This window comes from Colletotrichum graminicola (assembly GCF_000149035.1).
Source record: "Colletotrichum graminicola M1.001 genomic scaffold supercont1.1, whole genome shotgun sequence".
In the NCBI taxonomy this organism is placed as follows: Eukaryota; Fungi; Ascomycota; class Sordariomycetes; order Glomerellales; family Glomerellaceae; genus Colletotrichum; species Colletotrichum graminicola.
The window spans coordinates 1,227,255-1,243,020 of NW_007361005.1; the positions used below are offsets into that span (position 1 = coordinate 1,227,255).

The following is a 15,766-nucleotide window of genomic DNA, read 5'->3' on the forward strand; positions in this document are numbered from 1 at the left end:
AGTATAAGTTAGTATAAAGGATTATTAGTATATATAGTAGCTTAAGGTAGTTAGTAATTATTATAATAGTTATACTAAGTGTATAAGTAACGTTAGTACTAGTAACTATACTATAAATCTTAAAGGCTAGTATACTTTAGGTAACTTACTTATACTTTATTAAGCTAAAGTAAATAATATTACTAGTTATAGTAAATTTATTACTTATAGTAGTACTTATAGGTGCCTTATTAGTAAGAATAATAATAAATCCTAGCTATAAAGTAAAGTCTTTATTATTTATAAATAATCTATTTATAAAGATAAAAAGCTTTATAAATTTAAAGTTAAGTAAATAAAATAACAGACTATAGTTAAGGTTATTTATTTACTACGTAATATAATAGTTAAGTGTTTTAATCTTATTTATATTAGGTAATTAGTATTATACTATAATAAAGTAGTTAAAGTACGCTTTAGGCTAGCAGACTAATATAATATACGCACTATAGGCCTATTACTTAACGTACTACTTAAGTGCTTATAGAGATTCTTTATTAATAAGTTAAAGTCTCTTACCTTAGCCTTTTTATTAAAGAAAGAGCTTCCTCTTAGTAGTTAGAGATACTACACTACTATTAAAGGTAAGTAAGTTATTAATAGTAAGGATTTACTTCTCCTTAGTAGTAAATATAGCCTTAGTAAGCTTATTAGCCTTATAGGTAGAAAAGGATTTATCTAAAAGGGTAATAGTATTATTAGTCTACATACTAATAATCCTAAAGTCTAGGCTCTCTATATTAGTAATTAGTAGGTATAAATTAAAAGTTAAAGTCTTTATTTAAAGCTTTTTTTTATAGTAGTAACTATATATTACTTACTAGTAAGTGCCTGCCTTTATAATACTATATAACAGCTTTACTACTTATATAATAGTGCCCTTTAGATAAAGGTCTTATATTTATAATAGAAGGTATATAAGAATTATATAATTTAATAAAGTAGTTAACTATATATACGCCTAAGTAATATTATATAACTAAAGTAAGAAATTATTATTATTATAAATAAAAGATAAAGTAAAAGTAAAAATAAGGCACTAGCTAGCTTACTAGATTATAAGTAACTAAGTAAGAATTACTTTTTTACTATTATTAGCGTATCCTTAGATAACTAGGTAGGATTTCTTATATAGTTTTTTATTCTAGCCTTTTACCTTATTAATAATCTATAATTTAAATATTTATACTCTAGTATGCTTATTCTTATTATATTAAATAAAGTAAAATACCTTATAGGTAATAAGCCCTTTAATCTTAGTAGTAGTTACTTACTTAAAAGGCTTCCCTAAGGTAGTAATAATACTTTTTTTTTATAGTTTAATTAATAATAGTTAGTTAGCTTTTTCCTTTATTAAGATATATACTATACTTATAGTAGTAAAGAAGGTAGTAGGCCTAATAGTAAAGCTAGTTTTATTAAAGAAATTAATATACCTTTATAGGCAGCTAGCTTTTTACTTTAGCTATAGGTGTATAGTAATAGTAATACTATTACGTATTTTTTTAGTAAGTGTAGGGATATTAGTAAGTAATAAGGCTGCTATACTATTATTATTATTCTCTTTATTACCTTACCTACCTACCTTAAAGAGTAGCTATTATTACTTATTATAGGTATCTTTAAGGTATAGTTTAATAATAGTTAAATAAAAAGTTTATAGGCCTTAAGAGAGGTTAATAGTATAAGTAGTCTTATTACTAGTAATAAGGCAAAAAGGGCCTTACTAGCCTTTTTTTTTACACTAGATATAGACTATAGATTAAAGCAGAAAGGCTACTGTTATAGCAGTATCTAGGCTGTTACATATAGTTACTACCTTATTAACTTACCTTTTTATATAGATCTAGTAAATAGCCTCTATTACTTTTCTTACTACTTTAGCCCTTTTAAGTAGGGTTAGTAAAGGTAGTAATAAGTTAGAGATTTATAGGTAGGCGCTAAAGACTAGTAGCGTAAGTACTAGGCTATTTAGGCTAGCTATATTATTAATTACTTTAACAGCTAGCTAAAGGGTAACCTTAGGTGCGTAGCCCTTACTATAAAGGATATTATATATACGTTAGAGGGGCGTATAGTATCTTTTAACCTTACTAATATTATTATAGGCTTTAATTAGTATTTCTTTAATATTAATATAGAGTAACCTTACTAACTACTTAAATTTACTAGCATAAAAGTTTAGGCTAGTATTAGTAATAATCTAGTTAGGTAGGCTAAGGTAGATATTAATTTAGTATATCTAAAGTGCCTCCTATATATACTCTGTAGTAATGTTTTTAAGTAAACAGGCTGCTTAAAAGGATATTATAGTATTAACTATATATAAGGCTAGGCAGTTACTATTAAGGTAGATAATATTAATAATAATCTTATAGTTAAAGTTATATTTATTATTATATAAAGTAAATTTAAAGTAACTAAGCGCCTTTATATTTATCTAGTAGTAGTAGTAGACCTTAGTTAATTTCTCTAAGGCTATAATCTTAACTTTATTACTAGATTATTAGAGGACGTAATAAAGCCTTTTAACTAATAAGTAGCTAAAGTAATAATAAATTTACTATAACTTAATATCTATAAGATAGTAGTAAGTAATACTTTACTTATATTAATTAAGTAGTATCTATATATAGCCTTATTTATAAATAGTAAGTATAATAGTGTTACTTTAGATTAGCTTATTAGTAAGGTTATTAAATTTAATACTATACTAATCTATATCTATAAGGTAAAGTAGAAATAGGGTGTTTAATAGTATTATATAGAAGGTTAGCGTACTAAAGGGGGTTAGTATATTAATTACCCCTTATAATTTAAAGTAGTTACTACTACTAAAGCAGATTTTTATTTTACCTGCTTATAACTTATTTATAGCTAGATTTCCTTTTATTTAGTAGTAAAAAGTAAGATACTACTTATATTTAGCTGTTAAATATTTAGCTACGCTAGAGTTAGGTATAATACTATAGAATAAGATAGATAAATATTACTTATTAAGGGTAAAGACGTCTGCGTTAGGTAGCTTATTATTATATAGATTCTTATATAGGGAGTTATCCTTTATAAGAAAATAGGTTATAAATTAGTTATATAGTAATAAAAAAAGAGCAGGCCTATTAATAGTAAATAAGTTAAAGAATATTATTAACATGTAAAACGTAGTGCCTAATTCTTTATCTTTATTACTCTTTATATAGTTACTTTCCTTATTTAAAGTAAATAGCTTATATTTCTTAAAGTTAGTTATAAAGTAGTTAAAGGCTTTAGGTAAAAAGTCTGTTAGATACTACTTTTTATACTTATAGTAGGCTTATTACCTTTTGTCTTTTAAGTGCCTTATTAACTAATAGTTAGGCTTACTATATATATAGTATTTCTTTATAAATAATAATAAGGGTAAAAGAGGTGCTTATTACTATAAATTACTATTAAAAGGGCGCTGTAGTATAAAGTTACTATAGCTATAGTTATATTAGCTAAATTACTAGTAACTTTACTAGCTGTTATAGGTATAGTTAGTTTAGTATTAATTATTTACTTCTTTAGTTAGGTATTAATATATAGGTTATTTAAATTATATTACGTTACTAATTACTAATTAGAGCTAGCTATATATACTAGTAAACGTTAAAGATAGATTAAAAAGGGTAAGGGAGTATTTTTCTATTTTATAGCAGGAGTTAAGTAATTAGTTATAGAGGGCTGTATTAGATAAGGTACTAATCCTTATAACTATTCTTATAAAGGTAGTTACTTTCTTAATAAGTAACTTTAGGTATTTAGCCTTACTTTTATTTAGATTATTTAAGATAGTCCTTATTAAATTAGTCCTTTATAGCTTAGTAAGGTAGGCCTAAAAGGTCTCTTTATTCTTAAAATTACCTCTTATCTATATTACTATAGTTATAAAGTTAGTCTAGTTATAGAGATAGTTAGTATAGTACTTTATAGCCTTACCTTTAAGTATAATAAAGAAGGCGCTTATAAAGTGCTCTTACTAGATTTTAGCCTTTATGTAGTAGTTACAAAAGATTATAAGCTTTAATTTAAGTAACTTATATACCCCTCTACTATACTTTATCTTATTAAGGTATAATTTAATAAGGTTAGTAAGCTAGTAAGTTATAAGTAAGGTAGTAGTAACTAGTATAACTAATAGGTAAGGGTAAGTATTACTTACCTGCTTAAATAGTAAAGGAATAAAATTTAGGTTATTATATAATAAGGCTAGATTAATAGGCCTTTATTAACCTTCTTAGACTTAAGTAACTTATACTAAGGGGGTAATAATATAGGAGGGGCCTAGTTAATCTTATGTTAATATTATTTTTAGTAGTAGGTCTATAATATCTTATATAAAGTTAGGTTTATTAATCTTTAAGTAAAAATCCTTACTTTTTTTTTTCTCTTCTTTAATATCCTTAAGCGTCTATGCCTTTAGATTATTAGCCTTAAGGGTATAGTAGATTTATTTAGTAATAGTTAGTGACTTTACTATTAATACCTATATACCCCTACGTATTAGGTAGTCTTTAAATTTAATAATAGTTTTATAGGTAGTACCTTTAAAGGTATTAAGTAACTATTCTTTAAAGTCTTTAGTAGCGTATCTTTATAGCTATTAACTATATAGCTATATAAAGCTATATTATATTATTTAAAGTATAATAATAGTGCTTAAGGCGTTATATTACTTAACTTAGGTAAGGCTATTAGGAATATTAACTAAATTAGTTATACCTTATAGTTATATAATAATAAAGGGCTAGCTACACTTTAGGATAGGATATAAATCCTTAATATCTTATAGATAGATATACTTTTCTACCTTAGCTAGCGCCTATAGTTTACTTTACTTTTTACTTAGTCTTTTCTTTACTATTATTACCCTTTATTAGCCTTACTAACCTCTTAATTATAGGCACTTACTTCTTACCTATAGGGTTAGAGGTAAATCTATACGTTAGAGGAATTACTACTATTAGTATAGATAATAATAAGATAAGTAAATAAATAATATAATATAAGGAGGTATAAGTAAGAGATAAAGTAAATAAAAAAATAAAATAATAAATAAATAAATAGTAGTAAATAGCTTTAAGGAGGCCTTATGCTTTAGTAACGTAAAGAGATAGCTTTAGGGAGGCCTTATAGTAGATCTTACTTAAAGAACAAAAGGAGACATACACTACCTCTAAAAGGAGATATATATAGACCTTACCTTTTAGTAAGTAGGATACTATAGTTAAAGATTTTTAAAAGAAGAAAGGTAAGAAGTTAAGGTTATATACCTTACTTAAAGGTAAATAATAAGTAGTCTTTTTAGATTAATTAGGATAGTAAAGTTAAGTAAAAGTTATATTAGTTACTAATAACTATACCTTACTTAAAAAAAAAAAGAAAGTAAGGAGGATAGTATAGTTATTAATAAGTATTTAAAGGATAAAAAAAAGTAAGTAAATTAAAGTAATATAAGTAACTTTTACTTTTTTTACCTTACTTTAAGAATAAAAGGAGGTATACTTACTAAAGGTAATAATTAGCTACTAACTATTTAATTAAGAAAAAGAGTTATAATTACTATAGGCTACACCTAGCTAATAACGTAATATTAGAAGTATATAAGGGTAAGGTTAGTAAAAGCTATTTATTTATAAATACTATATTAAAAGTAGATTACTTAAGTAGTTCTTACTTAACTACTTTATAGCTAGTCCTACTAGTAAGATCTTATTTAGATAAGAACTTATAGGAGTCTATTTACTTATAATCTTATATAGGCTATTACTACTATAGTAAGATAAAAACTTAGTAAAATAAAAATCTTAATAATTAAAAAAAAAAAAGGTTAAAAGATAAAAAGAAAAAGAACTTAAAAAAACTTAGGTATAAAAAGAAAATAATTATACTAGATATTATAAAGGTTATTAGTAAGTAAGTAGTATATAAAAGAAGGGACTTCTCTAAAAGTAATAAAGTTAATAGTAGTAATAGTAGTTATTATATAGCAGACGTAAGGCTTAAAGGGTTATTTACTAGGTATTATAAGATCCTAGGTACTAATAATCTTTAGGCTAGGTAGCACTTTAATACTTTAATCTAAGCTGCTATAGTAAGTAAAGTATTATAGCCTCTTCTAATAATCCTTACTAATCTATAGTAGTAGTAACTATAAAGTTAACTACTAATTAGTATTAGTATTATAGGGATTATAATTAAGGTAGCTATAATAGTATTAATTAACTATTAGTAGCTAGGTAAAGATAATAATAAAGGAAAAGAGAAGAGGTTACTGCTATAGGTATTTATAGTAGTGTAAGTAAGCCGCTAGGGTGAGTCACGTGATAGTAAATCACGTGACCATGGATTGGCTCCACTATTGAACAGTTGAATATCCCGACAAAAGGGGCTTGTGCACAACTTCAAGCATCGCTTTCGCCGCAGTTATTTCCATAGGAAGAGCGCATACCCATACAACGGTGTAGTCTTCGTGAGACAGCTCTATCCTGGTGTGGTGTTCTGGGCTGTCAGTTTCGTCGAGCTCAAGGGCCATTGAGCTTGGTCGTTTCGCCAGACTCTCTGTTCTGTTCTCATTCTCGTTCGTGGAATCCCATGCCCTGTTTTTCTGTATATTATCCGAGGCTAATTCGGTCGATGTGGTGATTTCAAGAAGGTCGTGATGATGAGAGGTGGCAGACATCGCTGGTACGGCTCTATGCCAGTCTGTATCTAGACTTCGGCTGGTGGACACGTGAATCGAAACAAAAGAATTGAGATAGAAGAGCTTGACAGTCAGGCTCAGCCTGCAGGGGTCAGCAGTATCTTTTATGAACAAACCTAGACACGCTGCTGCCTGCATTTGAACCAAAGAAATACCCTTGCTGCGATATGGGCATTTGAGAAAAGCCCTCTTTCACGATTTTCTTGGCATCAGCGATAAGAAAACAACCGCCGCTTTAATACTTAATTCCGATATGGGAACGAACTCCTTACCTATTCTGGCAAGACTTGCAGGTTCCAGGAGGGACGCTATATCGCCAGCCCTCAGATTCGGTCTTGACTGAGGTCTGGGAGCCCCTTCAAAGTTAATAAAATCTCAACGCTGGGGAAGGGGAAAGAACGGGTCTTCAAATCTTTAATTAAGCCCAGGATAAAGCCAACCTAACATCACAGATGGGACAATGTTCAGAAGCGCCAATACCGCAGCCATTTGACGATTTGGCGATGAAAATATCAAGCTAATACAAGGCAACTAAATCATTTGGTAACACGACATGAGGCAAGAAAGAATTGCTACTATAGCGTTGCAACAAGGAGCCCGACAGAATCAATGAAAAGACAGACCTATCAAGCAAGATATATGGGAGAAAGGAAAGGTAAGGCAGGCTTTTTGGCCCCAAGAAGCTGATGATGATAAGCTTTTTGAAAACTGGAAACTACTTTGCTACAGGGTTATCATCATGTTAGTGGCCACCTAGTGTACCACCCTCGACCATGTGTCAACCTTCCCTTCTATTTATCTGTCACGTTTTGGAGCTGTTAGCTTCCAAGCGTGCATTACACCTATTTCACTAACACCCACATTACTTACGTACTTCTCCCCTCCCTAACTATACCGGCCCCTAATAGGCTGGCTTTGCTAGCTCTAGCTACGCCACAGCCAGGCTTTTGCCTACTAGTAATAGTAATATTTATAGTAGTAAGCTCTATAATTAGTAAAAGTTTACTATTAAAGTGTAAGAGGATTAACACCTCTATAGACACTATAGTAACTATAACCCTAAAAGACTACTTAAAGCTTATATAATTACTTAAGGTAAAGCTAGGGCTAGACGCCTTATAGTATAGGCTAATAATAAATATAACTTAGACCTAGGCCCCTAAGGACTAGCTAAGTAAAATTATAGCGCTTAATAACAGTTTTAGATATATTACTAACACCCTTATTAATAACCTCTAAGAGACTATATAATAAGTAAGGTTAAAAGGATACTATAACTAGGTATTAGACTACTATGCCTACCTACTTATTAGGACACTATATAAAGATATCTAGCTAATATAACTAAGCTAAGTAACTAGGCTAGTCTAACTAGCCTAGCTAGCCTAGCTAGCACTACTAGCCTAAAGAAAAATAGTAATAGACCCCCCTTAATAGTAATAATAACAGGGCTAGGCTCTAAAAGTCCTAAAGGGACCTAACTATTAGGGACCTATAGCTTAATTAAGAGATATATAAGGATAATTATAAAACTACTATATTAATAATTATATTTTTATATAAATACCTAATAATAAAGTACTAACTTTTACTATTTATAAAGATATTACTTAAATCTATAAGATTTAAACTATAGAGATTAAAAAAATAACTAAGGTTCTAACTAGTTTTATAGTTACTATAAATAGTTATAAAGTAAGACAGGCTATACTTAATAGCTATACTAAGCTATCTTAATAGCTTAGTGTAACTACTATTAATAGTCCTTAGGCCTAGACGTTTTATAGAATTAGAGAGGTCCTAATAAAAATATATAACTATAAAAGTAATATAGTAAAAGTTATAAAGGAGATAGTTAAAACTAAGATATAGGTAATAACTAGGTAGACGCTACTAAAGCTATATACTACTAAAAACACCTAGAACTAACTACTATAAATATAGATAGTAGCCCTTCTAACTAATATTAAGCCTTTCTAACTATTTAATAGCCCCTTAGTGTAGTAGTTATAAGAAAGGTTCTAGCTAAACTAGTGTACTATATACTTTAACTAGTATAAGATACACCTATATATAAGGTAATAAATATATAAGAACTATAAGACACTAAAGGCAGACTATAAAAATAAAATATATAATAAGCTATAGTAGTATATTAACTATAGAGGCCTCTTTAAGAGTAACTATAAACACTACTTAGTATAGCCTAAACAGAAGGGGCAAGAGATTATAAGACTAATAAAGGCCTAAAAATAGATTATATAATAATAAGGTAAATAGCTATATAAGATAGTATAAGAGAAAGAGGAATTAGAGATAAAGGTAGGATAATAAAGAGGGCCTATAGATCTAACTATAGTACTAAAGTGTAACTAAAGCCTAGGACTAAAGTAATAACTCTAATAGAAATTAGTATACTAACACTAATATAAGATTAGTGTGTTTAGCTAAATAGATAACGTAATAAAGGACGTCTTAAAGGGAGGTACTACCCCCCCCCCTAGTTAAGCTAGGTATATCCCTACTAATATTACCTATATATAATAATAACTAAGGATTTTTTATATTAATATAAGAAGGTTAGGCCTAACGTATAATATTATACTTACCTTTATAAACTAAGAATAGTTTAATATTATAATAATTTAAGAGCTATAGTACTCTAGTAATAATAGGTCTATAATAAAGACTACACTAAACTATATACTTTTCTTACTTATACTACACTAGATAAATATAAACACTAGACCTTAGGTACTTATATACGTCTAGAAGATATATATAAACACTACTATATTTAATATTATAGTAACACCCTCTTATAATATACTTAGTGTTACCCTCTTAAGGCAGCACTTTATTAATATATATAAAGAACTATAGATATAAGAGGTAATTAAGGTAATTACTAACTAAACACTAAGACCTAATATACTAATAGTAGAGGACTTTAACGCCTAGCACCTTATATAGTAGCTAGGAATTACCTTAAACTACTATATAGGACACTTAATAAAATAAGTAGATAAGTAATAAATAGCGCTTATTAGTCCCCTAGGCCTCCCTACTTATAATAGTAAGAATATACTAGATCTCTCCTTCTTAAATATCCCCCTAACTATAACTAATATTATAGACTACCTCTATATAAAGTTAGACTACTTAACTTTAGTTATAATAATCCTTATAACTATAGGACTTCTTCTAAAGATAAGTAATAAGATAAGTGTTATTATAGAGGAGGAAATAGCACACTTTAGGAGGGAGGTTAAGTATATAGCCTAGATTCTCCTAGAGAACTAGGACACCCTAACAGACCTTAACTAAGTAGCTATAGCGTTAACTAACCTCCTATAAAGCGCTATAGTAATAGTAGGGAATAAGTAGGTTAAGGGGAAGTTAGTAGTGTAGTAGATAACAGAGTGCTAGGAGGTAAGATAGATTTACTATAACGTAAGGAGAAGTAACCCCCTAAAAGGGATAGTACTTATAGCTAAAGAGCTAAGGAAGACTATCTACTAAGTAAAAGTAAAGTACTAGGCTAACTAGATTAATAATATAAAGATAGACTAATAGTTATATAAGGTAATAAGGTAGTAATAGCTAATTACTTAATTTAGGTTACCTCTTTTATAAGATAATAAAAATATAGTTACTATACCTACTAAAAAGGTAGCTTTACTTTACTAATAACTACTAAAACGTTTTAGTGCTAATACTAATATTAACCTATATATACTAATAGTATTATAAAAAGAGATAGACTAAGATAACTATATAACGCTTAAGGAGGTAAAGTTAGCCCTACTAAGGGCTAGTAACACTACCCCTAGTGTAGATAGTATTATAGTCTTACTTCTTAAAGAAGCCTAGCTATATATTAGAGGATATATAAAGACGCTATATAAGAACTATATATAGCTAGGGCACTACCTCCTACTGTTTAGGGACATAAAGATAGTAATAATATTAAAACTAAACTATAACTAAAGCACCTTAAAGGGCTAGAGACCTATTTTCTTATTATTAACTATAGGGAAGAGGCTTAAGAGGCTAGTAGTAAGGAGACTTATATAGAAGTACGTTAGGCTAAAGATCTTATACCTATAAGTAGCTAGAGCCTTACTATAACGCTTAGCTACTAATATAGTAATAACGCTAGTATATAATATAAAAGTAGCACTAAATAATAAGAAATACTATATACTTATTATAATAAATATCTAGAGAGCCTTTAATATAGTTAATAGCAGTAGGCTAGTAAAAACACTATAAGAATAGGGGTAGCTAGATAACATTATTTAGTAAGTATACTTTTTTACTACCTATAGGAAGGTAAGAATACACTTTAAGGACTATATCTCCCTAATACTCTTACTATACTATAGACTTCTATAAGGCTTACCTATATTACTAATATTATACTTATACTACACTAAACCCCTATATAGATTTAGACTACCCCTAATAAGGTTTAGCTACGCTAATAACTATATAATACTTTATAAAAGTAAGATAAAAAAAGAGAGTAAGGATAAGGTATAAGTAATACTAAATAAAATAACTTTATAAGGTATAAAGAATAAGATCTTTTTTAACTATAATAAAATAAAGGTAATATACTTCTTATAACACTAAGTAATACTATAACTCCTTATATAATATAAAGTAATAGTAATATAGCTAGGTAAGTTAATAAGATAGCTAGGCTTATAGCTTAATTAGAAGTTATCTTATAAGATATATATTAAGAAAAAGATAGTAATAGCCTAAGTAATAGTAAGCTATATATATAGTCTAAACTAAGTATATAAGGGGGCCTTACTATACTACCTATAAAAGGTAGTCTATATAATAGTAATACCCTAGGTGCTATATACCTCTAAAGTCTAATACCTAAAGAGATAAAAGTAGAGGCTAAAATAAAATAGTAACTAACTAACTACTATAAGGTATAGCCTATTAGATAATATTATAAAGATATAAATAGTAATAAATATAATACTTAAGGGATATTTTTTAGTATAGCGTACTACCTTAATTCTAGTACTACTTTTTAAGTTAAGTATACCCCTAGTAGAGCAGCTCTTAGATGCTACTAAATAATAATATAGCTTATATATAGGCACTCTTAATAAGTAACACCTACTAGTTTAGTGTATTTAATTACACCTAACTAAAAGGAGGAGAGGGGGGAGGCCTATTTAGCCTATTATACTTATAGATATAGTAAAAGTAGTCCTTTTTTTCCCCTACCTAGAATTCTAGCCTAGGAGCTATAATAGGTTATTAACTTACTAAGCTATAAGTTAGACTAAGGAGGTAGTAATAAAAGTATATCTAAGATAGGTAAGCTAGCTCCTTAGTATATATATAATAGTATATATAAATAGATCTTAGACGTTATATAATAAGATAAGGTATAGCTATATAGTCTTTAGGGGAGTAGACCTAGTGCACTAAGGCTAATAGCGCCTCCCTAGAGGGGAGGTCTATAACGTAGAAATTAAAGAGGTATAGGCTAGACTATAAGTAGCACTAAGGTATAATAAAGGGATAGATAAGATAATAGTATGCCTAAATAACTCCTCTATTATTAATAGACTTAATAGGGCGCTAATAAGGTTATTATAAAAAGCTTTTAATAACTTTATTAATAACGCTAATAACTATAAGGAGAAGGTGTACGTCTACTAGGTACCTAGTTATATAGATATCCTAAGGAATAAGCTAGCTAACTAACTAGCTAAGGAGGGCACTATAATAAGACTAATAGATCTTAATATTAAGGCACCTATATATAGTTATATAAGATAGTAACTAAGAGAGGAAAAGTAATAGGCTTTTAGGGCCTAGTAGGATAATAACTACCCTAATAGATATAAGCCTTTAAGGCTTTAGGTAAACCTCTACCTTACTAAGGAGCTTATAATACTTTTAAGAGAGTAGCTACACTAGCTAATAGTAGTATAGTCTATATATAGAGACTTTATAAGCTACTATTAGAGATTTAGATATAATAACACTAGTATAAGATATAGTTATAGTAAACTTAAAGCCCTAGCCTATCCTATATAGTATAGAAAGGCTAGGAAAAAATAATAACCCCTATAAATAAATAAGGAGAAGTAGTTTATATAGATAGTAACTATAGAAGTAAAGTGGTTTATTAGGTACCTAAGGGAGAATAATTTCTTTAGGAGGATATGCCCCTAAACACTATAACTTATGCCTATCTTATTAACTAGGACTACTATAGCTAGAAAGTAACTAACTAGACATCTAGTAGCTAAAGCTACTATTATAGGCCTTTATTAGTGTAATAGACTATTAAAATTATAAAGAAGTATTAGTAATTATAGGTCTTGTATTACATAGAAGCTAAATCTTAGAGAACTATTCTCTTGCGATTTGTAAGGCTATTACTAGCTAAATACGCCCTACTCCCTAAAACACTATACTAACCTTAAGATAGTTAGGCAGCTGTCGCCACCTAGTCTTAGGCGGCGCCCTTTAGTTAAGCGGTTATTGTCCTGTGACAATTAGATAAGTTACCTTAGTAACAGGCTAGCTCTATAAGGGATAGTAGAACGCTTTATTCTTACACCTTCTACTAGGGTAGATATTAATATAGTAATAAAACTATAATAATATTACCTAAGTGTAGATCTATAGAGGAAGAGAGCTATAGGCCCTATAGTAACTACTTACTACTATAACTATATATAACTATAACACTACGCTATATATTTCCTTTATTATATTACACTTACTATAACTCTACTTACACTATACTCTTCCTATATAAGACACTATAAACGTAAGGTAGGGTATATAACTAAGCTAAGCCTACACTATAGAGCAGATATGCAAATAGCACTGTATAACAAGGCACACAGAAGCCCCCTGATTACGACAACCAGAGGTAGTAAAAGGGGGGAACCAAGATGAACCAGGACACTGAAGAGCCGTGGGCACTTGACAGTAGGGAGCAAGACACTCTAGATTCCTAGGGACTGGCGATAGGAGCAGGATATGGACATATTTGTAACTAGAGTCAGTCGCCTAGGCGCCCTTTGCCCTAAATAGGGACGCCCCAGCGTTAAATACAACAACAACAACAACAACAACCCTCGACCATGTCTTCCGTTTTTACCAAGTTCTCCTCATCTATAATCTCGTCGTCGAACTGGTTTGAGGTCTCTCCTTCGTCGTCGCTAAATCCCTCCTTGGCGGATCCAGAGCAGATCAGGCTGTGTTGATCAAAGTCACAGCTACACTACATGTACTTACTGTGTGTCATTTTTGAAAAGCTCGGAGGTCTTACTTGTTTCGGGTCCTTCGGCCGAGCAGCGGCTATATGGTGTAACAAGGCATCCAATCGTTGGGCGCGGATAACCCGTTTCTCTCTCGATATTTCGACACCCCATGTCAGTCATGCAAATTAGTGGGAGAAACATAGATTCGTACTGAGGCTAACAAGTAGATGGTTTCTACTGCGACTGAGGTGAGCCGTTTCGATTGATCGCATTCCATAAACATTACTTCACTTTGTCATATCACAGCACCACCAGCAATCATGTCCGTTTCTATTCCACCGTCAAGCCATGCGTTGATGAATAGCCAGGATATCCATGATACAAATGGATTGCGTCGCACTTTCACTGGACTGACGGACGATGACAATGCTTTCGATTTGGGCACTGAAGAGGAGGAATTTGAGCTCCAAATAGCCACCACGACTGGGCATGATGCTCGTGATACCATCAAATCACAGTTCGAGGGTGATATCGACGATGCAAGAACATTATTTCCAAAGAAGCCAGAGTCTGTGGAGCAAAAGAAGCAAGCTATGACATTCGTGGTTGAACGAACGGCTGAATGGGGGAAAATGACTTGGGAGGGCCAAACATTTTTGCATCATTTGGCCTACTACGATTATAACAACCGCAAGCCATTTGTCAATCTGTCATGGCTGATGACCCGAGCCATCCATAAGTTGCCGCACTTGGTGGGATTCATGGACAATACTAAAAGAACGCCTCTCACAGTGGCCCTAAGCAAGGGCAACGCAATGTTTACCCACGCAGCTTGCATCAACCTACCGCCCGAGACCACTCCACTCCTCACCGAAGCTCTGCGCAGCGAGTGTGTCAAGAACCGAAAAGCGGCAACTTGCCTGCATACCGCCCTGGACTCCACCTTCACCGACGAGAAAACGAGGGAAAAGATCATCAGAAAAATGTGCAACTTCGTACCAGAGGAAATGTTCGCCATCGAAGTTTCGCAAGGCCGTGTACCTCTCCACATAGCCATTGAGTATGGGAGATGCTGCAAAGCTCAAGTTGGCATAGTCAACGAGATGCTTCTGCGTGGACCGGAGGCACTAACAGTGGAATTCACTCCATCGTTCTCCGAACGACCTCTTTCCATCTACCAGTACTATCAGAGGTCACGGAGACGGGCTACGAAATCGCCAACAAGTCAACAGAAGAAGCCTCCTCAAAATACTGCAGCTCACGGGAAAGACCACCGTGTCACAACATCCAATCTCAATAATACTGAGTCTAAAAGTGTAGCGTTAAAGATGGAGAAAGGAGCCATGGTGTTACGACCCAACAAGTTACAGGCTACGTTGCCCCACCTGTCAGACGGACAATGGGCGGCAGCAGCATTTGTACAGACAAGAAACAAGGGAACAGATGGTTAGCTCCTCGGAATAGAAGAACTATGGTTCAAGTCACGTGACCATGAGCGCAAGATAAGATAAAGAATAAGCGCTCAATTATAAATAGGACGAGAGCTTAGTGGATGCCTGAGCAAGCGCTCATCTAACCTCTAAACAATTGGTTAAACAGGCAGTTCAGGGAACAGCCAGGACTTGTATATAGGATGGACTTGAACGTACCCAAGGACAGACTCCCATAGCTCTTCAGCAATCAACTTGTGATACATTCTCTGAATACCTTTCAGTATCCAACCTTAGTGATTTAATTGACAAGA

At 31.1% G+C, this 15,766-nt stretch overlaps 2 protein-coding genes across 2 annotated transcripts; one reads left to right on the forward strand and one right to left on the reverse strand.

The window, feature by feature from the left end:
* Positions 1 to 6,394: 6,394 nt before the first annotated feature.
* On the reverse strand, positions 6,395 to 6,742 carry GLRG_00319 (uncharacterized protein; the record flags this gene model as incomplete). The annotated part of the gene is made up of 2 exons (XM_008091004.1): positions 6,395 to 6,418; positions 6,512 to 6,742. 2 exons carry the CDS (start codon positions 6,740 to 6,742, stop codon positions 6,395 to 6,397), a joined length of 255 nt encoding a protein of 84 aa, XP_008089195.1.
* A 7,600-nt stretch (positions 6,743 to 14,342) lies between these two features.
* Positions 14,343 to 15,473, forward strand: GLRG_00320 (uncharacterized protein; the record flags this gene model as incomplete). The annotated part of the gene is made up of 1 exon (XM_008091005.1): positions 14,343 to 15,473. The coding sequence occupies one exon, from the start codon at positions 14,343 to 14,345 to the stop codon at positions 15,471 to 15,473; it is 1,131 nt and encodes a 376-aa protein (XP_008089196.1).
* Between the last annotated feature and the right edge of the window lie 293 nt (positions 15,474 to 15,766).